General features: G+C 41.1%; 1 protein-coding gene and 1 long non-coding RNA gene across 4 annotated transcripts in view; one reads left to right on the forward strand and one right to left on the reverse strand.

The window, feature by feature from the left end:
- Window positions 1–8,547, reverse strand: part of Tmem65 (transmembrane protein 65) — a 38,166-nt gene extending 29,619 nt beyond the window's left edge. Inside the window, exon 1 of one of the 2 annotated variants that reach the window (XM_069991374.1) lies at window positions 7,770–8,547. In XM_069991374.1, the coding sequence (XP_069847475.1) occupies window positions 7,770–8,058 (289 nt within the window). In that variant the 5' untranslated portion in view covers window positions 8,059–8,547. The remainder of the gene's footprint in view (window positions 1–7,769) is intronic. The other variant, XM_069991376.1, reaches the window with a different exon arrangement.
- Window positions 8,548–8,696: 149 nt separating this feature from the next.
- LOC138805993 (uncharacterized) lies at window positions 8,697–13,941 on the forward strand. 2 transcript variants are annotated; one of them, XR_011365705.1, is made up of 3 exons: window positions 8,697–8,799; window positions 11,527–11,619; window positions 13,858–13,941. It is a non-coding gene; the product is annotated as an uncharacterized lncRNA (long non-coding RNA). The 2 variants fall into 2 exon arrangements; XR_011365706.1 differs by lacking the exon at window positions 8,697–8,799 and adding an exon at window positions 8,928–9,080.
- Window positions 13,942–25,802: the final 11,861 nt, after the last annotated feature.

Raw genomic sequence — 25,802 nt, forward strand, 5'->3', positions numbered from 1 at the left:
GCAAAAAGAACCCAAGGCCCTGAGTTCAAACCCCACAACCAACCAACCAACCAACCAATAAAAGAAAAGAGAGTGGGGGAGGTGGGGGAAGAGAGGGAGAAAGATAGACTAACCCCTACTGCGAAGTGGAGAGTGGACAGTGTTCCTGTGTTTTATGAGAAAACGTAAGAAACTGTGGAAGGGTGACAGAAGAACACATCTTAGAAAATGTCGCAGAATGCCAAGAAGCAGACTTCCTTACACAGCAGAAACAGTCTAACACGACCACAAGGAATGAATGAGAACAGAGTGGATGGTCTGAGAGCACTGAGCTGGGGGAGGGGAGCAACTAAGACCAACCACAATTCCCTAGAATAGGATAGAGTCAAAAAAGCATGCCAATTGAAACAGCAATGTACTGGAGGCATTTGGGGTAATGACTTTTATGTCTATAAATAGAAGTAGCCACCAAGAAAAACATTGTATTGAAATACACTGTCTAAGGACTCTGACATCTGATAGATAGCAAATTATGCTCATTCTCATTATACTTTTACAAAAAGAAAGAGAGCAATATGTTCAAATATTTCACTGTCAAAAGCCATCAGAATAAATGTTTCAGGTTCTCTACAAATGTTTTTATGCTTAAGAACCTCTTAATTACAGATCATTTAAGGTGATTTTAACATGTAACTACTTGTTTTTATGAGCTTGTTTTCAGTAACTTAAAGCATAAACCCATGAGTCACACAAGACAAGGTAGAAGTCCTGTAACACTATGTATGGATTCATTTGGCAGACTGTGCAAGACGCTAATAAAATCCACACCCAAAGATTGAGTCCTTATTTGTTCCAGTTATTTCATACTCATGCACATCCAATGAAACCAGACAAGAATGAGTGTGTCAATGCAAACATCATTATTTTAAGAAAAAACTAAAAGTGTCTCCATTCATAATGATTCAATATCAGGTCCTACCTAGCATTCAAGATAATTATCTTTTAGACCCAATATAACCTTCTGGAAGACTATAAATTACTGGCTTTGTTCTTTCAACTTTTTTATCCACAAATTGTTTATAAGAACAATAAAAGCTTGTCATAACTGCTAAAAAAAATAAGCAGTCACTGTACAGTATTTTCACAATAAAAAAATTAAATTAAAAAATAAGCAGTCAGTGACTACTGATATGGAAAACATCAGATTAATTATATTAGTAATTTGGGGGGGGGGGGGCAGTCCTAGAGCTTGAACTCAGGGCCTGGGCACTGTCCCTGAGCTTCTTTTGCTCAAGACTAGTGCTCTACCACTTGAACCACAGTGCCACTTCTGGCTTTTTCGGTGTATGTGGTTCTGAGGAATCAAACCCAGGGCTTCATGCATGCGAGGCAAGCACTCTACCACTAAGCCACATTCCTAACCCTGATAAATAAACTTACAGCAGTATTCAACTTACGTGAAAGCCATCTTTTCTAAGTTTCTAATGTTTAAAATGTAGTCAGGAAATGAAGAAGCAACACAACCAAGAAAAACAATTACCTATAAAATTCATTTATTAGAGAAGTAAGAACACCCTGGCAGATTGGTAAGGAATTACATTTCTGTTTATCCAGAAACAAATTTGCAAGAAATAAAGCAACAATGTACTGATACCAGCAAGTTTTAATGGATAATATAAGAGAGACTAGAAAGAGCAACTAAAGAAACATTTCATATAAAGCAGTGGCTCTCATCCAGGGTGATTTTGCTAATAACCCTCTTTTACCAATGCCCACATCCCTATTCCTCCAAGAAACATTCACTTATCCTGTAGACATTTTTTGATCAACAAAAGTAGGATGCAAAGATGGAAGGGAGCTTCCAGCATTTAGTGGAGAAGGGACAGGACGTTACTAAATACCTTGGGAAGGTAAGAGCCTCACAGCAAAGGCAAGAAACTTGATATGGAGGAAGGAATGCTAAACGTGTCAGTATGTTACTGGACTAGCCTCCAGTCCACGGACAAATGTTCAAAATAAAGGTCCTAAACCTAAAAGCCTGGGGGCTGGGTAACGGACCCCAAAGAAGTGTACAATTTAATCACTAACCTATGAATATGTTACTTTCTGCAGCACAAAGGACTTTGCAGTTATCTAGTCTGGTCCTAAATGTATCACAAGTGTCCTTACAAGAAAGAAGCAAAAAGATCAAAGAGAAAGGAGTTAACAAAAGGGCTGAATCAGAGATTTGAATGGAATGCAAAAAGCTGGAAGGACCAGGAACAAATCCTCTCCAGGAGGACAGACCCTGGCTGCCGCTTCTGATGTTACGCCCTGAAGACTCATTTTGGATTTTGTGTCTGAAAACTCCGAAACAATCCATTCCTATTTTTTTAAGGCACAAAACCTGTAGTAATTTGTTATATAGCAGCAATAAGAAATTAACACAAAGTCTTATAGTTTCTACCTACCCCTCTAGCACACACTATAGGATCCCTGGCCTACCTTCCAGGCATTATAACAATCCTAAGATGCCAGTGACAGCTGCTTAGCTCAACAGTTTTATCTGGTCCCAACCAGATGTGAGTCAGTAGTCCCCTGACCAACACAACCTGGTCTTCCCCTCTTTCTGTGCCTAGTTAGAGCTATACATCACTTATTCCTTTTATTCTCTCAACTAAGACACTATAATATCTTTATTCTTGTACCTTCGTTTACAGTATAAAGGTTTTTCTCCTTGAGCAAAAAGCCAAGATCATCCTTACTCCACCCTAGGGGCAAAGACACTAATGAAATGACTCCTTTCAGACATAATCCTGAGTAACAGTGTTGGTTGAAAAAACTTCATATTGTCATTAAAGATCCCTAGTGGACCAAGACTCCAGAACAAATCTTAGGTATTATAAGGATTCTAGATATCCAATTTGATATCAGCTTTCTATCATCTAGCTTTCCACTTTATCAAAGGCCACTAGACTGTATGGCAAGTTCTCGAAACAAAGCTTTTCATCCTACCTTAAACTATTAAAAAATGAGAGTAGCTACAATATTACAGTTGTGAATTATATGGTGAACATAAATGGATGCAGACACATAATTTTTTAAAAATTACACCTGAGGAGGCTGAGAAATAAGGATTGAGGTTGAAAGACAGTATGGGAGACTCTCCACTTAAACACTAAAAAGCCAGAAGTAGAGCCGTGACTCAAGGGATAGAACACTAGCTTTGAGCAAAAAAAAGTTCAGGTACAGTGCCCAGGCCCTGAGTTCAAGCCCCAGGATCAGCATGTATGCATGCACGCGCACACATGGGCGCACACATGGGCGCGCGCACACACACACACACACACACACACACACACACACACACACACACACACACACACACACACACACACACACACACACACACACACACACACACACACACACACACACACACACACACACACACACTATTTAGCCAGGCACTGGTAGCTCATGCCGTAATCCTGCAACTTGGGAGAAGGCTGAAACCAGGATAACTGAGGCCAGTGCCAGCAGAAAAGTCTGAGAGACTCCATCTCCAATTAACCCACAAAATGCCAGACTGAAGGCATGATTCAATTGTGTAATGCCAGCTGTGAGAAAGCAAGCTGAATGAGATTGAGAGAGCTTGATTGATTTCAACCTCAGTACTAGCAAAAAAAAAAAAAGTAAACCATTTCCATTTATACAGAGAAACAAAAAATGCAAGCTAATTAAGATTCATTACGGATAGAAAAACCACTCTATCTCAATCTCTCTCTCTTTTTTTGCCAGTCCTGGGGCTTGAACTCAGGGCCTGGACACTGTCCCTGAGCTGCTTTTGCTCAAGGCTAGCTCTCTAGCACTTGAGTGCCACTTCCAGCTTTTTCTGTTTATGTGGTGTTGAGGAATTGAACCCAGGGCCTCATGCATGAGAGGCAAGCATTCTACCACTGAGCCACCTTCCTAGTCCTCAATACATCTTCTTATTTTCTGTATGAAAAAAAATTGAGAGGCAGTCATGGGACTTGAACTCAGGCCCTTGAGTTTGCTCCACCTGCTTGCTTAGCCTGGCACTCCACCACTTGAGTTATGCCTCCAGCTCAGTTTTTGCTGGTTATTTTGGAGATAAAATCTACTGAACTTTTTTGTCTGGGCTGGTTTTAATCATCTGGATCTCAGCCTTCTGAGTAACTAGAATTATAGGTATGAGTCACTGGCACCAGGCTAAAATAAACTTTTAAAGAAAGTCCTAAATGCACATTTAACAAAAATATTCCCTAGGAAGTTTAATTTCAAATCATATCTCTCATCCTAATTCTACAATAAGCACTAATTATGGCACTTAAAAAAAAAAAACAAAACAAGCCAGTGGCTAAGATGGCCGTCACTCTATGGTACTCACACAATATGCCACATCAAAGGAGATGCACTGCATTATAAAGGAGCACGGGCCCATTCATTCTTCCACGTCCACCCCACTCTTGGAAAACAGAAGCCATACCTTGGAAACCTTCAGGCAGTCCTGCAGAGAGGCCCAAGTAGCTAAGAAGGAGACATGTTTAATCTTGGCCAAGAGCCATGTGAGTATGCCTTCCTGGAATCCACCAATCCCAATCAAGACCACATATGATACAGCCTTAGCCAAAAGCTTGATTTCAACTTCATGTGAGATTATGAACGAGCAATATCAACTAAGCTGCTTTAGGATTCCTAAGTGTCAGAAATTGTGAGGTGCTTGTTTGATGCCTCTGTGTTTTAGAATGATTTGATAGAAATGGATGGCCATTAATTCATTATGCTTTGAGCATTGTTATCTTTCAAAACCAAAATTCTATTTTAAGTTTTAGAAATCAGTTATACATAGCAATATTAGTTGCAAAATTATAAAATTGCAAAAATTAGGGAAAATTGAAAAGGAACTGTAATAATGTCAGCATCCCAGCCTGAGAACAATGAGCCAACAGGGCCCTATCAGAAGAAAACGAACTGCCCCAGAAGAAGAGAAATCAAGTTGAGCAGGTAAGGCAGGACTGCAACATGAACTTTTTTTCAAAATTGGCAAGAAACCACTTTGTAATTTAAAAAAAAATCACAGTATTCTCTTTCACTACAAGAAGGCATCCCACAAAGTATGCCTTATCTACTACAAATTGAATCTAAAGCTTTATCTTGTCACAAACTACACCACAGGCCTACAGACACATAAGAAAGATAAACACATAAGAAATACGTAAGAAAAATAAAGATACTGTACCCAAATTCAGCAATGGCTTTCACCAATCATGTTAAAGCATAAATGACTTTTCTTTGGTACTGTTCACAACCAAGCCAAAACACTTCATTAGATCACGTAAGCATCCTTTACAAGGACTCACAGATTTCCTGTATCAAAAAGTCCCTTTAACAGTGAGTTTATTTCACTAGGAAGTTCAGTTAGTACACATATATTTAGTACATTCCTTGCATATATTATACACACTATTGAAAAATCAAAGAAAAACACGACAGGCTTTTGTTTGTCTGGTGGCTACTGATTTCAGCAATAAAATAAGCTGTATGCATTGCTAAATCAACAAAATCCTGCTTGCCTTACATGATTAATGAATAAGGTAATTTACTAAGTGACAATTCTCCATAATAACTATGTGTAAGGACACAAGAAACAATAACTGAACACTAAGACTGCACTAAAAATTAAAGCAAAGCATCTCTAAGTCATCAAAGGGCAGTAATTTTGGTGTAATAATATCAGCAAAAACAGCCAGTTTAAACTCTAAAGTTCCAAGTTTAATAAATGATTAGGATCAGACCACCACATTATTTCCCTGCTCTTTTGCCTATTTCTAATAAAAAAGACAACTTACCAAGTTCTTTCATATAACTTATGTAATCAAGCTTAAATGATGTTACTAATTGACTGAAGCTGTTAAGCCCTTTTCAGAATATTCTAAACCTACATTAAAAAAAATATTATCTTCATTCCTCATTCCTACCACTTCGCTGCTGGCATATGCAAAAACAATAATGCCTGTGATAAAACTGTATCCAGTTGTATTTGCAGAACAATAATTATTTATTTCCAATAAATGCCACATACTGAATTGTGGGACCTTCCAATCTTGCAAAATGCTGACAATGCAGAATTTTCAAGAAGTTATTTAAGAAAAGGCAACATTCAGAGGAAAGGGTTGACACTGCCCAAAAGGAAATGTACTCTTTACCTGACTTATGTACTGGTAATCCCTTGATGCATCACCTTTATAATAACAGTAAGAAAATGAATTTTTTAAAAAAAGAAAAGGCAAAATGCACATTCAAATATGGAGAGAGACTACGGAGACTATGGAGAGAGACTACAAAAATTAACATGATTGTCTAAAACTTTGTCACAAATTACACCACAGGTGTAGACTATACTGTTTTCCAAAGAGCATGTTTTCGTAGCGGAGTGTTTTTAAAACCATACTGAGCACACACATAGATTAAAATATACTAATATTCAGGTGTGATTTCCTGTAACATCATAATGAATTATCCAATACTTTAAACTGATCCACAACTACTTGAAGAGGGGAGTAGGAGGTGGGGAGGACGTTAAACAATAAAAAGTTTGCTTTACCCAAAGTAGACAACTTTACTTCCACTCAAGCACACAGGCTAACAACACACTTTAACTCCATCTGGTAAGTCAAACTCCACATACCAAATCCATGTGCTTTAAATTTCAGAATCTATGGAATGTTTATACACTTAGTAACTTCAGAAGGAAAAAGGCTGTGTTTTAAAACTTTCAAACACACCAGAATTTAATATGAAATAGTAACAATGTGTTTTGATATATACAACAGTATTGAAGTGGCACCAAAAACAAAAACAAAGACACACATTTTAAAGACTGAATCCATTTTGGTCCTCTGCTCCTTCTGGCCTTTTTTTCCTGAACTTTCAGCCTTTTCGCCTAGACTCAAATTCTGACCTACTACATTCTACACTTGCTTTAAAAATATCCTATTTTAACATGCTAGCTTAAAAATAGCTTTGCTTTCATCCTTCCAAATGACTTTTAAGCACAAGAATGCATTTTATGGTGGAGCCACAGATTTCCTTCACCCTCATTACCAAATACCTTTATTTCATTCTTTCAAACTCTGCTGAAACACCACTAGAGGAGTTGAACTTGAACCTCTCTGAGCTTACACGGACATATCTGTAGATGTTGGCTTGATCCTTTTTTTTTTTTTTTTTTCCATTTCCCAGGGGGAAAAAATGCTTCCTTGGGTTGCTTCCATGAATACAACCAGATGTGCATGGATTCCTGACTTAAGAAGTTAACACCCCTCTTTCGGGGGGACGTCCACACATCTTCATGGGATAATTGTCCAAGAAAGTTTCTTCCTGCCTACAGGGGGCTGGCAGCACTTCCTGGGCACAGGCCGGGCTCGCCACCCTCACGGATGCCGGCAGTGGCTGGAGGGCAGGGGGCTGGAGGGGGCACAGGACCTATCACAAGAAAATCCCAACATGGCAGGTTGGCACTTCAGGCTGACACTCCGGGCTCGGAGGCCTTGGCCCCGGCTGCCTGGCAGGATCCACGCCGGTCCTCCCGGCCCCGGGGGCACTCGGGAGGTGGGCAGTCCCCCCACCCCCCTCGGCCGTGACCCGCGCGGGGCCACGGTGGCGGCCGGGTGGGGCGGGCGGTGGCGAGGGTCCAGGGCCGAGGACCAGGAGAGGCTCGCGGGGTGCGGCGGAGGAGGGAAGGGCCCGGCCCCCACACACACACCCCGGCCCCCACCCGCCCTTACCCTGGGCGATGGCAATGGACTCGAAGCGGTGCAGCTCCTTGAGCAGGCAGCTCCTTTCGGTGGAGTGCAGGCTGTAGATGAAGTCGCGCGCGCCCTGCGCCGTGTTCAGCGCCTCCATGGGCTCTTTCTTGGGGTGCGTGCCCAGCAGCCGGGGCCCCCCGGGGGCCGCGATGGCCAGCAGCCCCCGCCCGCAGCAGCACCAGGACGGCGGGCGCGGCGCGGCGGCGGCGGCGGCGGCGGCGGCCGGGCCCGGCCTCAGGCTTCCCAACAGCGGCAGCAGCCGGGACATGGCGGGAGGAGCCACGCGACCCCCGTGGCAGTCCCGGAGGCCGAGTTCTGGGCGAGGCTAACGAGGCTGCAGCCGAAGGCTCAGGGCTCAGCCCGACCCCGCCCCGAGGTCCTCCCGACCGGCAGCCCGGGCGCCCGGCACCATGCACTCCGCGGGCCCGCACGGCCGCCGCGCCTCGGCTCTCCCGACGCTTCCCGCGGGCCCGCGAAGGATCCCGCACCTCCGCCCAGAGAAACTTTCCGGGAGGCGCGGGGCCTGCGGCGCTCGGGAGAGGCGGGCGCGCGGGCGGGCGGGCGCTTCCCGGGCTGAGCGCGCGCGGGGCGGGCGGGCGCCGACGGCGAGCGTGTGGCTGTCAGTCGGCTCTGCCACCGGGATGAGTCAGCCACGCACCGCCCTCCACCGGCGCCGCCCTCCGCGCCAGTCCGCTTTCCCACCCTCTGGCCTCCGCTCGCCCCCGGTCTGTGGGGCTCTGCGCCCTCAAAGCGACCGCGCTTTCAGGCCGCCGCCGCCTCGGCCGCCGCTGCTTCCCCTAGCGGCCGTGGCAGGGGTAGCGGGGCCGGGCGCTGGGGAGGGGGCGGGCCGTGAGCGGGGCCGCGCAGGCGCGGTGCGCGGGGCCGCGAGCGGACCTCCCTCCCGGCTAACGAGTCTGCACTTGCCTCGGCGCTGGTGGCGCGGAGGCTGGGAGGGGCGCGGCCTGGGTGTTGGCATTCACCACGCCTACATCCACCCGAGGGAAGAAGGGTAAAACAATCTTGGGAACCTAAGCCAGGTTGGGTTGTGCGGCTGCTGCCTCCGGTCGGTCCCCCATCCGCCCTTCAGGACGGTGCGGAGCCACTGGGGTCGCAGCGCCCTGCTCCGGCCTTGGAGGAGCAAAGCGCCCGAGCCGCGCCCGAGCCGGGTCAGCGCCCCCCGCGGCTGCCCCAGAGCTGGCGGCGAGGCCGGTTCTACCCGTTCTCGGGAAGGAGGTTTTGAGACTGAGACCTGGAGGCGAGAACACCTTTCTCCAGCCCTGATGACAGCAGGTTGCTGATTGCTGTAGCCAGCCTGTTGTTTGTGATTTACCCCCCACCCCCTCCCAGTCCAATGGCGGAGCCGAGACTAAGATTCTTCACGATTTCCACCTGCCCAGATCCTAGGTGAAAGGGTCTCCTATTCCATCAAGCTTTCCCTTCTTCTTGTGAGGGTGAAGAACTCTGCTTTATTGAACCTGCTTAAAGTCAGTTAGGAACCCTGTCTTAGAAAGTAAATCTACTTAGATAACAAATCTGCTCAAGTGTAATCAAGATCTAAATAAATCCCATCTGTATCATGAGTGCGCTCTTAAATCAGCCCGTTTTATCCAAGGGATGGAATATACATATATATATATATATATATATGATTCAAAAATCACAGATCAAAAATATTTTTAAAACATGGGTCTTCCCTGAGCGCCTAGATTTTCTTGTCATTCCGGTAACAATAGTATGTGCACAGTATTTGCATATTATTAACATTATAATAGGTATTATCGTAGCTTGAAGATGGTCTAAAAAAGTATTTGGGAAGGCTCAGCCATCTGAGTTTCAACAAGCACTCTAGTTAAAAATGATGCATACAAATTTGAATAACTGCTGTAGTAAGTAAACATGGAAAGTGATGCTTTTTTTTTTAATTTCACCTCTGTGGAGGTAATAATGACAATTAAGAATGCTCTCTGCTGGGAGAGCTAGTTTAGGCTACTTGAGAGGCTGAATCAGGAAGATAACCTTTGAGTCCACAATTTCAACACCAACCTGGACAAAATGGTGAGACTGTCTCAATTAAACAAAAACAATTTCTCTATAGAAAATGCAAGCCTTTTGAGTGTAGTAGCTCTGCCTTGTCCCCAAAACACTGCCCTATCCCAATCTTCACTGAAATCCTCTGAAGTTATATCAGTGTTGGGTACCCAAGATTATAAACCCATTCATCCCATGATACCCCCTGTGCCTAAGAGATTCTGATACATTGGGCTTGGGTTAGGGCCTGGGAAGTGAGGCCAAAAGCTTCTCTGTATATCCCAGTTCCTAACAGTCTCTAGGTCAGCAGTTTAGCCTGGAGACTCCAGAGACAGATTACTATAAATAGGATTTCTGAATCAACCATTGCCTAAGTTATATTAGATTCCCAATGGATTTCATCTCTTGCTTTTAATCCCTGTGTAATTCCACTTACATTAATAGTAGGCTTGCCCATGTGACTTATGTTAGCCAATAAGAGATGCCAAAACATGATCTAACTAGCATTGCTCATTGGGGCTTATTGTAATGTTTTCACCAGATTAAGAATATTCAATTCTGTTATAAAACAATAAATAAAATGTAGAAACAAGATACTTATGAGACATGTTATGCCTTGAGTAAATATGTTTGGGGGGGGTCATGGTGGATATCAATTTAAAAACATACTTTACATAGAAAGTAGTAAAAGAATGAATGAGCTTTTACGTATTAAGAAGGTACACACACAAAATTCCATCTATTCTATTCAACATTGGGTTGGAGAGGCCCTAACATGTGCAAGGCTCTTGGTTCAAATTCCCAGTGCCACCACAACTACAGTGCCACCACAACTACACACACACACACACACACACACACACACACACACACACACACACACACTAACTCTAGTAGTCCATGCTAAATTGAACATCTATTGGTGACACCTATTGTAAATACACCAGAGCCTCATGTCTCTGCCCAAGAAACTCAGATAACCATAACTACATAAACTACCCATCATCTTTGATCTTTATACTATCTGTAGAAAAGACTAGCACTACAGAAAAGAAAAGGAATATGAACATTACTACATAAAACTGAATTGAGGTTACTATGGTTCTCACTGACTCTCCTAAACCTGTTAATCTATGTTATTTCTTGCCCTTGCTTGATAACCCATTCTGATAACTACTGATGCTCTTTGAGTGAACACATTACAACAAAACTTAGTGGTCTAAATAACCAATTTATTTTGCTCATGATTTTATGACTCAGAAACATGGGACAGACTTACTTGGGAAAATCTTGCTGAAGTCTCTTGTGTTATGGCAATCAGATGCCAACTGTAGCTGAAGTCATTTGAAGGTTCAACAGGACTAAACATCCTAAATGATTTTCTCATATGGTGGACTGGCAGGAAGCTCAGCCCTTTCTGTAATGGTAAACTCCTCTCCTGGCAACCTGCTTTCTTCCAGAGTAAGAGTCTGAAAAGAAGCAGGCACAGAGACTTTACTAGCCCATCCCACTAAGTCATGCAGCATCACCTACATTAAATTCTACTGGCTATAAAGCAAACCACTAAGGCCAGTCCATATTTAATGCAAAGTTCCATAGATACCATCACTCAATAGGAATAATGCCAAAGAACTTGAAGTTTGAAGTTTCCATATAGACAATGTGATTCTAACATTTTAATTTGGTCTATACACTTGTTTTTTTCTAGGGGACAAGCACAGTTTGGAAGGATGTTTGGAGGCTGCCATTGCATCAAGGTAATCTTCCACATGACATTAGCCTCTTGGGATCCAGCTGCCATGTAAGTAATTCTGAAGCACATTACAGGAAAAAAACACTTGGAAGAGGAGCCCCCAGCCAATAGCCCCAACTAACTGCCAGAAACACACATCAGGTCATCTTGAACCATCCATTCCTGCTCAAGCCTCAACTGATGGCATTGCAAAGTGATCAAAGGCATTAGTTCTAGACCCAGAGTGCCATGTATTAGTTGTAGGACCTTGAGCTAATAAATCACCATTTCCAGGGTTGCTCATCTATTTGATAATGATAAGGACATGGTGCTCAGTTTGTTAATCTGTTAAATGGAGATCAGGGCATTTGCATTATAGAGTTATAGTTAATTATTACAAATTATAGTTAGGAGATAATGCGAGGCAGAATTTTCAAACATCTGGTATATAGTAATTGCTCAGTAAATATCACCTGTCATTGTCTAATTCCCATGGACCTCTCAAGCCTCTTTCAGATAGAAATTCAGATAGGAAATCAGAGAGAAATCTGAATTCCTGTCAAGTCAGGACTGATTGACCTTTTCAGAGAACTCAGTATTCTGAGAGTTCATGATGGGAGGAGGCACTCCGAACTCCCAATCCGCTGGAGTCTCACAGCTCGGCTATTCATGCCCTCACAAAGATCCATAGGTTGGTATAGAAAATTGACTGAGAGATTCCCTTCCATTGCATTTATGAAGGCTGAGAAGTGCCATGACCTGCTGTTTGCAAAATGGTAGCCCTCAAAAGGCACTGTATACTTCCAGGCCCAGCCCCAAGTTCTTAAGAACCAGGATACTCACTGATGTAAGTCCCAGTGCAGTGAGAGTTTCAAGAACTAGGAGTCCCAGTGTTTGAGAGTGAGAGAAGAAAGATGTACAGTTCAAGCAGGGAGCAAATGTACCCTTCCTCTGCCTTTTTTCTCTGCAGACCCTCAACAACTTAAATAATACCCAGTAGTCTTGACAAGGGCTATCTCTTTTTGGTTCAGATGCTAATCTCCTTTAGAAATACTCATAGACACATCCAGAAATAATTATTTATCAGCTATCTGACAAATTAAAATTAGCCGCCATAGCCTAGTATGGTAGTACTCCCTGTAACCACAGTCCTTTGAAGGCTGAGGCAGGAAATCTCAAGTTTAAGGTCACCTTGGGATATAAATCCCTGGCTAAATAAACAAATAAGTTAGCCTGTCATTCTAAATTAATTTATAAAGCCAGGGCAATTGCAATCAAATTCTCAGCTGAGTTTATATGCAGTTGTCACATATATGAACATTTATAAAAGTGATATTAAAATTCATATTGAAATATAAATGGACAGGCATACTCTATGTCACTATAAACCCTAACTCTAACAAATTCATTTATTCAATTCGAACATCAAATCTCCCCAACAGGCCTATGCATCGAATACTTGGTCCCCAGATGATGGCACTATTTGGAGAGCTCACTGTAATTTCGGGAGGTGGGGCTCCACTGGAAGAAGTAGTTCACTGAGCACATGCCTTTGAAGACTATAGGAGGTCTTCAGGCTACTCTCTTGCTCTCCTTCCTGTGTAGCATCAGATGAACAATTTCCTCTGCACATGTTCCTGTCTCTGTTATGTTCTGTCCCCAGCGCACAGGGTTAAGAAACCATGGATTAACCCTCTGAGCTCATGATCCAAAATAAACATTTCCACTTAAGTTTGTGTCTGTCAGGTACTTGATCACACATACACACACACACACACACACACATACACACCACACACACACACACAAACACACACACACAGTGCATCACTGTAGCAACTTAGATAAATTGCTTATCATTCTAAACCTTGGTTTGGGTAGGGATATTAAAATATTTCTCCTATTGGGATAATGTATAATAAATATATATCATGTAGTAGATACTCAACAAATGATAGCATCGAAGTCCATTAGGATTAAAGGATTACAGTGAACAGAAAACAGAATACCTAGTAGTAGTAGGCTCATATAACTTTAAAGCTAAAAGAAAGAATAAAAAAAAGGCCCATTTCTTTGAGTGTAACTGATTAGTTTATTTAGGAACAAGGTTGAACAGATAAATGTGGGAGCCATCAGAAACCAGGTACCAATTAGAACTATGGGACTGGCCAAGTAGAGAGGGAGATGATAGAAAGGTCTGGCTCAGACTCTTCACCACTTGAAGCTTTTAAGAAACAGGTGGCAGCAAGGTAGGTGAAGAAGAGAGGATGGTGGTACATATAGCCCTTCCTGTTTATATCATTACAGATGCCTGGGATGACTGAGCCTGCTGTAATACTCACCATCTGTCTTATTGGGATACGAAACTTGTTTAAAATAACTTTTCCTTTTGCACTTTGTTTTGCTTGAATTGTTCACAATAAGTGTGCATTATTTAAACAAAAAGCTTTTCTTCTAAAGAAAGAACTGTGAAATGTTTTTGGCATGAAAACACCTGGGAAATCTGAAACAAATCTCTTCTTTTTGGATCCTTTGAATTTCTGAACACTAACCATTCAATCCTGACACTTTAGTAGTGGGGTTTGAGCTCAGGGACTTTCATTGGCTAGGTAATTACTCTATCACCTGAGCCATAACCACAGGCCTCTTTTTTTTTTAATTTTTATTTTATTTTATTTGTGAACATACTGTACAGAGGAGTTACAATTACATGAGCAGGATAATGCGTACATTTCTTACCAAGCATTGCAGCCTCCTCCTTTGTTTACCCTTCACATCCCTTCCCAGCCTCCCCCCTCCCCCCCAATCCCAATCCTTCTCCTCCCCCCCCTTCCCCCCCTCCCCCCCTCCCCCCCCCCCCCGCACCGACGTTGTAAAGCTCGTTTTGGACATGACAACTTGTACTTCTCATTGTTGCAACAGGTCCACCTGTATCCTTAAACAACTGGTTTTTCCCCATCTCCTCCACAAGTTATACTGACATCAAATATAGTGAAAGCAGGGGTTATACTGTGGGGGAGGGATATACAAAGCAACAAAGAGATAATCTTATAAATGCGTTAGAAACACATGCATGAAAGAAAAAAACATTAAAATACACATCTAAGGGTTCATTTTCCTGACATCACATTATCTGACCTTTTCCGCTTGACTCATACATATACTAGATATTACAAATAAGGGAAACCATGGGACCTATGTTTCTTTGGGCCTGGCTTACTTCACTTAATATAATTTTTTCCAAGTTTTTCCATTTCCTAACAAATGGGGCAATGTCATTCTTTCTGATGGAGGCATAGAATTCCATTGTGTATATATACCACATTTTCTTGATCCATTCATCTACTGAGGGGCATCTGGGTTGGTTCCATATCTTAGCTATGGTAAATAATGCTGCAATAAACATAGTTGTGCTGGTAGCTTTAGTGTGGTCTTGTTTGTGAACATTTGGGTAAATGCCCAAAAGTGGGATTGACCACAGGCCTCTTTTAATCACCCTGTTTCACTTGGTTTTTTTACATTTCATTGTTTCTTTCAATAAGATTTCACTTGCTAATTGAAGAGTACCAATCACAGAGGGAAAAAAAAGTATCTCATGGAAAGAGGACAGGAAATACAAAAAAGGGGACTATCAGTTGGAGCTGAAAACTGCTGTGCTTAATTTCATAGCAAGAGTCATATTTATCTTCTTATAAACATAGCTATATATAATAAGACTGCAAATTGTCCATCACCAATATAAAAATCACACATATACATAGATACACACACAGACACAGACACAAGCACACACACACACACACACACTTGCCAGTTCTTTCTTTGATAACTATTTTTCTCTTGTTTGCCCTCTTGGTTTAAGGTCAGGAATGGATTTTGATTAAGTATAAGCAAGAAGGCTAAGAAATGATTGAAAAATGATTCATTCCAACATAAAGGTCACTGGAAAAAACTGAATGCCCATGTTTGTTTTTAGAAGAACACTGAGGTATTGAAATTGTTTTCTGAAAGCCTTTTCCAAGGACATAAAATTATACGCTACAACATATCTGAGTTTCACCTACTGACAATCAAAAATACAACAATCAATCAAAAGATTGCTTGAACTACAAGATAAGAAAATGTAAGACATAGAAAAAATGATAAAAATTAGATAAGCAGGCCCAGTAGTAATAGAAAATTTAAGAAAATACAACAGTTTTAAAAGTACAATGAAGAAAATTGTTGAAGAAACATGCAAGGAAAATTTCACAGAAGTGAATACCACTTGTCCCAGATTCAGAGTCTATGAAGGGCTGAGAACACAGGATGAAAAAAAAAATGTTCTCTGAAGTGTGTTGTGAAGAACACTGCAGGTCAATAGGGCAAAGAAAAGATCCAGAGGACAATGGGCCAAAATTTCAAAATACAGAGGAAAATTATTTCCAAACTAGATCTCTATTTCCAGAAATGGAATGGAAGGTAGGATTATGTACTTTCTAGACAGTGAAGTCTTAAATTATTTATGTCTTCTGGTTCATGTCAAGAAGAAACTAGAAGATAGATCAAACTGTTAGGGAAAGCCAAAAGAATAAGGAAATTAATCCTACACAAGAGTTAAGCAAACCAATCAACAGAATGACAGGTGTAGAAAGCCAGTCATCTACATGGGAGCAGAATGATGGAGGATATAGGAAGGATATGGGAAGCTATGCCTCTGTGGTATTATAGCTTAAATATGTTGGTTTTCAGCCACAGTTCCTGTCTCAAAACTCCTTCCCCCAAAAAGGCCACAGAAACTAGAATTTATGTTCTCCAAGTAAAGTCATAGAAATCCTAAAGTTCCCCTGTCTTTCTGTCCTGAAATTGCTCATAACAAAATTTTCATAAGTGGGAAGTGGCGCTGTGGCTCAAGTGGTAACGTGCTTCCCTTGAGCTGATGGGCTCAGGGCCAGCACCCAGGCCCAGAGTTCAATCCCCACGACCACCACCACCACCAACAAAAATACCTGCGAATAGTTACAAATGAATTAACTGAAGTATAATAATAGACTCTGTGGAGAGCTCAAATAGTATAATTTTTTAGAAAGACTAGGTCAAAGACAAATGAAGAGGGGAAGAGGAGGAGAATGCAATCAAGAATTCATTGTATGTTCCACAAAATTACAAAAAGTAGGGGGTAGGAGTGGGGTATGTGAAAATGTTGAAGAGGGTGACACTGATCAAGAGGCATTGTATTAATAAACTGCTTTATTAAGTGGAAGCTCCTTTGAACAAATACTTAAAGATATTTTTTTTTAAAATTTAAAAACTACCTTGTATTGATAGTAGATCATAAGGTCACCATTTCAGAAGGGTCCTTGCTCCATAGTTGAAAAGGAAGGAATGATGCCTAGAGAGGCCTAAGACAATCAGAACAGACAGGCCTTGCCAATCAGTAGATTAGCTTTAGATCATAACTGTTTCTTGTCCATCCAGATTTCTACATGCTCACTCATGCTAATGCAATGAAGTCTCCATAAAAGCCTAAATGGACTGATTTGGAGAGCTTCAGGAGAGCTGAGCACATAGCTGCTCACGGAGGGCAGTTTGTATGGCTTCATCTGGATCCTTTGGGATTATCTTTGCAATCAACCCATCAACACCTTTCCCTAAATTCCATGAGCTGCTTAAGCAAATTAGCAAGTCTGAGGGGGAAGATTATGGGAACCCGGATTTATAGTTCACAGCTCAGAAACACATATATTTTTCTGGACCTCATAGATTTTTTTTCCTAGACCCAATATATTTTTCTGATACATATGAAAATAACAAATGGACAGTTATGCTTTTGAGGAAGAATTTGAAGCTTGGTTAGTGATAAATACCTAGAAAATGATGCAAACAAAAACTGAGGCAATTATTAACTCTGGTAACTAAAAAATACACTAAAAGGAATTATATATTAAAAGGTAAGTAGTGTTACAAGAAAATATAATAGAATATTGATTTAACCAAAAGTTAAGCTATATCAAATTGGGCTGAAGGATTTGGGTGAAGGATTTCTCACCTCAGATTGCCAGCACAAAATGTACATTGAGTGTTTTACACAAGAAAAATTAAATCCTACAACTTCTGGAGGCAATCTAAAACCTCTGTCTTCTCTTAGTTTAAAGGAAGTTCAGATTTTGAAGCCTACTTACATGATGTATGCGTGTGCGTGTGGGGGGGGTTGTTGTTGTTGTTGTTTTGGGGGGGGGTCCGGTTGTGGGGCCTGAACTCTGGGCCTGGGCACTGTCCCTCAGCTCTTCAGCTCAAGACTAGCACTCTACCACTTGAGCCACAGTGCCACTTCTGGCTTTTTTTCTTTTTGCTTATGTGGTGCTGAGGAATCAAACCCAGGGCCTCATGCATGCAAGGCAAGTGTTCTACCACTGAGCCACCTTCCCAGCCCTGTTGTGTGTGTTTTCTATGATGGGGAAGCAAGCAAGCTCCAGTTTATGCATGTGTGAGACAATGATGACATAACTTTAAACAATCAACATGCAATTTAACAAAAAAGAATTCTGAAGAGTTTAAATATTTCTTCTCTGGGGTGTATTAGTAGGAAGGGGAAGACAAATGGAGGGGAAGGGAAGGTAGATATAAAATATATATGTGTGTGGGGCTGGGAAGTTGGCTCAGTGGTAGAGCGCTTGCCTTGCATGCCTGAGGCCCTCGGTTTGATTCCTCAGCACCACATAAGAAAAAAGCCGGAAGTGGCGTTGTGGCTCAAGTGGTAGAGCGCTAGCCTTGAGCTGAAGAGCTGAGGGACAGTGCCCAGGCCCAGAGTTCAGGCCCCACAACCAGACCCCCCCCAAAAAAAATATATATGTGTGTGTGTGTGTGTGTGTGTGTGTGTGTGTGTGTGTGTGTGTGTGTGTGTGTGTGTGTGTGTGTGTGTGTGTGTGTGTGTGTGTGTGTGTGTGTGTGTGTGTGTGAAAGTGGAACAGGCAGCCTGAGGAAAGTGGATTGGGAAAGAGAGAGGGTGGAAGGAGAATAGGAGAGGGATGATTATGATCAAGAGGCATGGCATACACAAATAGACTTGTTAAAATGAAACCTTGTACAACTAATTGATGGTAACATTTTAAAACTAAATATCTTTATCTAACAGGGTTGAGAGTGTTTGTTCTCTTCCTCCTCCTCTTCCTCCTCCTGCTTCCTCTTCACCTTCTACTATTACTACTTACTACTACTCTCTCTCCTGCCTTGCAACTGGAGCATAATAAACCCCACTGAAAGCCAAAGGTCCCATTCTTAACCTATTGTTGTGGTCAATACATGTTTTCTCCAGAGAACAAAGAGAAGGGCCAAGGCCCAAGGGATAAGTGGAAGAAACCAACACAATAAAACAATTTGTAAAATAGAGAAATAATAGGTTCAATGATAATATTTCCCCAGAAGAAACTTGGGCAAAAGTTTAAAATAGCTGCTCTTGTGAGGCAAAAATTGGAAACAGACAGTTGGACTGGGAACTGAAGTTTTTTAATTTAATTTATTTATTTAATTAATTATTTTGCCAGTCATGGGGATTAAACTCTAGGCCTGGGCACTGTCCCTGAGCTCCTTTTGCTCATGTCTAGCATTCAATCATTTGAACCACAGCGCCACTTCCAGCTTTTTCTGTGATTAATTGGAGGTAAGAGTCTCATGGACTTTCCTGCCTGGGCTGACTTTGAACCTTAATCCTCATATCTCATTCTCCTAAGTAGCTAGGATTATAGGTATGAGCCACCAGTGCCTCCATTGCAATTTTTGTTAATAGTATAAATCCTGTAAAAGGGCTGAGGGTGTGGCTCAAATGGTAGAATGTCTGCCTAGCAAGCATGAGGCCCAAGTTCAAATCCCAGTGCTGAAAAAAAAACCTGTAAAATGATTAGACTTTTATAAGTAGTTATAAAATAATGTTAAGTGCTCTTTGAATTTACAATGAGAAAATCATGGATAATCTTCTGCCAAGCAATTTCAGCTAAGCAATGGGAAGTCAGGTCACATTCAAATGGGTGGAAAAGAGAAGCTAAGCTGAAGGTGAATTCTATAAAACAGCTAAAATGTATCGAATGTTTAATTAATATCTTTATCTGTCTGCTGGTGTTTTAATGAGATCTGAATATGAAATGCTACTTAGGCTGATACATTTAACCAGTGTCTAATAATATGCATAATTTTGGGATTCATAATGTCTATTTTTATTTTTAATTATTAAAACAATTTCTATTAGTTTTCAGCTTGTTTGTTCCCAGATATTACCTTGCCTCTCATATCAGTTTCTCGTGTTGTATTTCCTTTGCAAATCTTCCAAACTCAGAGTTTGAACTTCTTTCATCTCTAATATATCTTCTCTAAGTGCTATGCATTCTACCCATTTAAAGTTTGTTTGTTTGTTTGTTGGGTTTTTGGTTGGTCCGGGATCTGTACCCAGGGCCTGGGCACTGTACCTGAGCTCTTTTGCTCAAAGCTAGGGCTCTACCACTTTGAGCTATAGCTCTACTTCTAGTTTTCTGGCAGTTAATTGGAGATAAGAGTCTCATGGCCTTTCCTGCCTAGGCTAGCTTTGAACTTCAATCCTCAGATTTCAGCCTCCAGGATTACAGGTATGAGCCACCAGCACTTCCCTTCATTTAAGTATTTTTAAAATCTTATTTCCTTTTTTCCATCCTGGTCATCCTTAACAAAGTTTAAACATCAAAATTGTCTAGTGGAATGTCACTGTGGCATCGCTGTCTGTGCCTTCAAACAGAACGTCCATTCCTAACCTCTACATCTTAAGGAATGGATTCCTTGTTCTGACTGGAAGCTGCTCTCCCAGATTAGTTTTTCATCACTTCCTCCTTTTTGAGCCAAGCACACTCCCTATCCCCTCCATGGTTTGCTCTTTCCAGGCCTAAGCTCACATCACCATCTCCATTCACAGCGCAGTCACCTCCATCCTCTCTCCCTGTCTAATCTTTTGCTTTCTTCAGAGGCAGGTCAAATGCTTTCTGAGAAGCTTCCATGTGGCTCTGGCTTGCTATGAAGAAATGAGTTCTTCTAAAGCCTAGCTTTACCTTCTTTGAACCTGCTTCTTATGCTCTAGTACTTACGAGGCCTCACTTATAAACACCATAAACAGTGCCTCCCTATCCAATTCATTTTTTGCTTCCCCTTGGCAGCTAACATTGTATTCTACTCAGACATCCTCAAGATATTTGTGGCATTCTTAAATTATATGGCCAAACAATATTTGACTTTATGGCATACTGGCATTTGAAAGGCAAAGGAGACTAGCAACCTTGGTGAACTGTTATCATAAGACTGGCCCACTTTACTCCAAGTCTCAGAAGATTTATAAAAAACAATAACTATAACCCAAGATCATAACCACAGTATAAATAAAGGTTAAAAGCAGAGGCATTCAAGTCAGAACAAGCTGAACTAAAATTTTGCCGATTCTTGGGCCAGCTAACCTCTTTGGGCTTCAGTTTTCTTCTTGGCAAAATTTAGGGGATGATGGTATCTACTTCCCAAAGCTATTCAGACACTTAGATAATGTCATGCAGAGTTTTTGGCAATGGCTAGAGAGCATCACCAGCATTTGAGAAATGATAGCTTCTTGTAGAAAAAAGAGAGCTATTGCTGGGCAGTTACCAAGAGCACTAGTTTAGGAATCGGACTCTAATGTGAGGAATTCCTATTTTAAAATGATAGCTCTTAGCCTTGAGCAAAAACAGCTTAGAGACAGCACCCAGGCCCTGAATGCAAGCCCTAGGACCAGTACTCATGCATGTATGCACACAGGTGCATGCCATGCACGTGCGCATACACACACACACACACACACACAGATTCATAACTATTTAGTAAAAGGCTCATAACTCTGGTCAGAGCAGTGTGGTTTTCCCAAATTGTGGCTAATTGTGTTTTCTTTCCCTTTCTTATCTTCTCAGACCCATTAGGATCCCTATTTCCAGAATCAACTACCATGGTGGTCTTCCACCATGAGCAAAGTCCTTCAAAGGTTCATGTTAACCAGCATGGGGTTCCACAGAGAAAAAGAGAGTTCTGTTTTCTCCATCCATTCTTTATTTTTAGTATTTTATTAGTACATTATATTGCATAGAGGCATTTCTATGTTATTCCTATACATGTATATAATGTACTTCATCAAATTCATCCCTTAACCCCCATCCCTACTTAATTGCTATAAAGAGTTAAATGATTAAGTCTGCTGATCCACTTCATAGTAATAGCTAATCATTATTTAATATTCAATGTATGACAGATAGGTGCTAGGAACTTTGCATACCGCATCCCTTTTAATCCTCTTAAAACTTGCACAGTAGCTTTGTTTTAATCTCTATAGATAATAATGATGATTTCCATAGCTCAGCATTTTGCATGCTTATCGTAACTAATTTCATATATATTACCATTCAATCTTCTTTTATAACCCCATCAGGTAGGAACTACTTTTAATCTCCATTTTTTATGAGAAGCTAGGGATACAGTCACGTTAAATAGCTTGCTCAAGGTCATTCAGCTAATAAATGATAGATAAAATTCATACTTCTAGTCTCTGTGGCTTCAAAGTTTAAGCTTTTTCCTCTCAAAAGCCCAGCCAAGCTCAGCACAGATTGTTGACCTTAATGCTGAGAGACACTGAGTTACTGAAACTTTGTCTTCCTGTGAGTCTCAAGAGCTCTCAAATTCAATCCGTTTTTCCTCTTGATAGCTCCAGTGGCAACATCCCTCAGTAAATTATCTGTGATCTTCCTTGTTTCTTACCAATTTGAATTTCTCCCTATCATTACCCTTTTTAACTATGCCAGACTATTTGTTCATGTAGTATCATCCCTGAAATATTAGAAAATACATCTTTGGTTGGGGGAAAATTCAGTGATATAACAGGCTAAATACAGGGTTCATTAAAATCAACCAAAACACAACCAATGTTACTAAGAGTTAATAGATTTCAATTGTGGTCCCTTGTGACTGTTTATTAGCAACCTCCTCTCTGCTAGCACAGCGCTAGGTACACCTTGTAGCCGATTCCATGTCCTCTTCCCCCTCCAGTGCTTTTTAGATCTCCCTTACTTTAACTACTTATCTGACCAGGTAATTTGAACACCTTCCATTTAATTATATCCTTCCACTTTGTAGTTACTCCTATTCCCACTACACCACTTTTCTTAGAGTTTGTCAACTACAATTGTGTGACCTTGTCATGACTTCTAACGCATTGACTCTGCCCCATTTTCATTGCGACTCACTCTTCTCATGTTCTCTCCCCTTTGAACTCAGCTTAAATTCATGGCTTTATATTTTCTCCTTTTGAAACACTATTAACCTCCTTACCCTCCTCTTTCTCTACCCCACGTGTCTGGCAAAATGTCAACTGGCACATCTGCTCCTGAGTAGAAGAAATCAATTTCTTTGTCACAACTTTCTGTATCCCTTTGGGCCCAGTTTTCTCTCACAATAGCCTGCTATCAGGGGCCTATTCTTTCAGTCTTGTCTATTCAGGAAGATTACTTCTCTGATTCCTCATCTATAAAATGAGGATTAAAAAGTCCCCACATCATGAAGATGTTATGAGACTTCATTGAAACCATTTATAAAAAGAACAGCTAGCACCAACCCCATGTTCTTTGATCACTTATCTCCCCAAGTCCTATGATCACAATTTCTGAAAGAGTTTTAAGATAATGACATCTTCCAGGCTTTAATTGTAGCTACTGCTAAAAATATCTAAGACCGATTGCTTAATCTGACTTTGACCTTGACATATTTAAATACTGACAGTGTATTTGGAAGCCTAGTTTCAGTTTGGGTTACTGTCTGCTGAATAGGGTTGAGATAATAATTTATTGTCACTATAACATTGTTTCTTTCCCTCTGAATATCAGTAAAAATGTTCAAATATAATTAAATTATTAACATGAAAAAACAGATAAGGTGCTATCGCAGAAACAGAATACACAAAAGTGGGGGCTGGGAAGGTGGCTCAGTAGTAGAGTGCTTGCCTTGCATGCATGAGGCCCTGGGTTTGACTCCTCAGCACCACATAAAGCAAAAAGAAAAAAAGCCAGAAATGGCGCTGTGACTCAAGTGGTAGAACGCTAGCCTTGAACTGAAGAGCTGAGGGACAGCGCCCAGGCCCATAGTTCAGACTCCACAACCAGACCAAAAAAGAAAAAGAAAAAGAAAAAGAATACACAAAAGTGTTAGTGTCTTAATAATTAATTAACTTAATGTGTTTAATACACCATATTCTGCCAATATCTGGAGTACTCCCTTATCAAGTGGAACAGCCTTTGAATTCATTGCCATTTGGGTATCTATTTGATGCTAAGAAGGTGTGACATACAAAAGTGAAAGGTTATCTGGAACTCAAAGATCAGAACATTATAAATCAACAAGTCCTTAATAAGTTCCTATTTTTCTCTAAGTTCCTTAAGAGTAAGGACTTTGGATTTTTCATTCCTCTTATCTGTGAATCAGTTATCAAGATCATTTTTTTTTTTTTTGGTCAGTCCTGGGGCTTGAACTCTGGGCTTGAGCGCTGTCCCTGAGCTCTTCAGCTCAAGGCGAGCGCTCTACCACTTGGGCCACAGCACCACTTCCGTTTTCTAAAGTTTTTTTGGAGATAAGAGTCTCGTGGACTTTCCTGCCCGGGCTGGCTTTGAACCGCGATCCTCAGATCTCAGCCTCCTGAGTAGCTAGGATTATAGGCATGAGCCACTGTTGCCCAGCTTAAGAACATATTGAATTAATGGCTTCTCTTCAAGGACTGTGAGTTAGTCAGATTTCTGTTACTATAACAAATGCCTGAAACAATCAACATCAAAAAAGGAAAAGTTTTGTTCTGGCTCACAGTTGGAACTTCTATCCCATGATTGGTTGGACTGCTGCAGTGGGAACCTGTGGCATTACATTTGCTCATGGCCTTGTGGCTGTGAGCAAAAGAGAAGAAAAGAGTTGGCTCCCATAATTCCCTTTGAAGGTTCCACTACCTTCCAATAGCATTACCCTAGAGACCTTTTTTGGTGTTATTTTCTTTTAACTGGGCCTTTGGAGGACATATACGAACTAATCCATAGTATTCAATTTAAAAGCAAGATAAGAAAACCTCAAATTCCCAGGAAATAGAGGATTTTTTGAAAGTTTCTCCACTTCTTTCATTGTTTTCTATAGAAATACATGTGACCAAAAAATGTGTGCTGGAAAAAAGGACTACATAAATGGAAATAATAACATGAAGATAGTAGGACTATAATATATATGTAATATATGTATGTTATAATTAAGCAGGCATACAATATATTGCATTTCTAAGCTATCCCATAGTCTAAAATTGAGCCCACAATAAAGCAATCAGACTACTGGTTCCTTTTGAACAAACAACATTGTACATATTTTAATATCTAAAAAGACTTCTAGGTGATATTTCCCTACAAAGTAAACTTTTGAGTCTCAAATCCTTTCTAAATCCCCAAGGAGAATGTAAAAAGACTTTTTTGTATTCATTTGTCTTCGAGGAAATAATATTAGTAATAAGCTTCATCAAAGTTAGTATTTATGATTTCTAGAGTGTTTTCAGGTATAGCAGGCATTTATAAACTGAGATCTATGTCTCAGGATGTTTAATGGCTCCATGGAGGAATTCTGGGCCCACCACCCTGAAATTATAGACAAAGTCTAAATTATATGTATGTTTTTCGAGAAAGGCTCATTGTGAAAGGGTTGTGTGGCCCAGACAAGAGGCCAAGAGATATGGTCTCATTTGCCCTCCATAACCACTTGATAAGGAGGATTAGCAGGATGACTATTATGGACCCTTCTGTAATCAAGGAATGGGTAATGGCCCCACAAAGTCCACCAACAGCTTCCCAGGCAAGCAGGTGACAAAGTGCATAGAAGCAGAGAATAGGACTACAGACTGGAAAGGGAAGACAAGAAGGAATAAGGAATTATCATGTGGTAGCATTATGAAATAAGGCAGAAAGGGAATGGAGATCAAATGCAACTGACATTACATTATGAGAAATACATAGTTAGTCTCTGCCCCTACCTAGCTCCTGGCATAGAACTCCAAAAACTCTTCTAATTTGCTGAGCAATAAGGGCTCTAGGAATATCTTTTGTTCTAAGATTTGGTCTTTCATCTTGGTTCATAATACCTAGTTACTAATTTCTTGGAATTTCCTGGGTAAGGGAGAATATCTTTTCTTCTAATGGCTTGGCTCTTGGTGGACTGCTGGCTAGGAGATAGTC

This window comes from Dipodomys merriami, unplaced genomic scaffold (assembly GCF_024711535.1).
Source record: "Dipodomys merriami isolate MVZ:Mamm:240054 unplaced genomic scaffold, mDipMer1.0.p SCAF_4, whole genome shotgun sequence".
Taxonomy (NCBI): Eukaryota; Metazoa; Chordata; class Mammalia; order Rodentia; family Heteromyidae; genus Dipodomys; species Dipodomys merriami.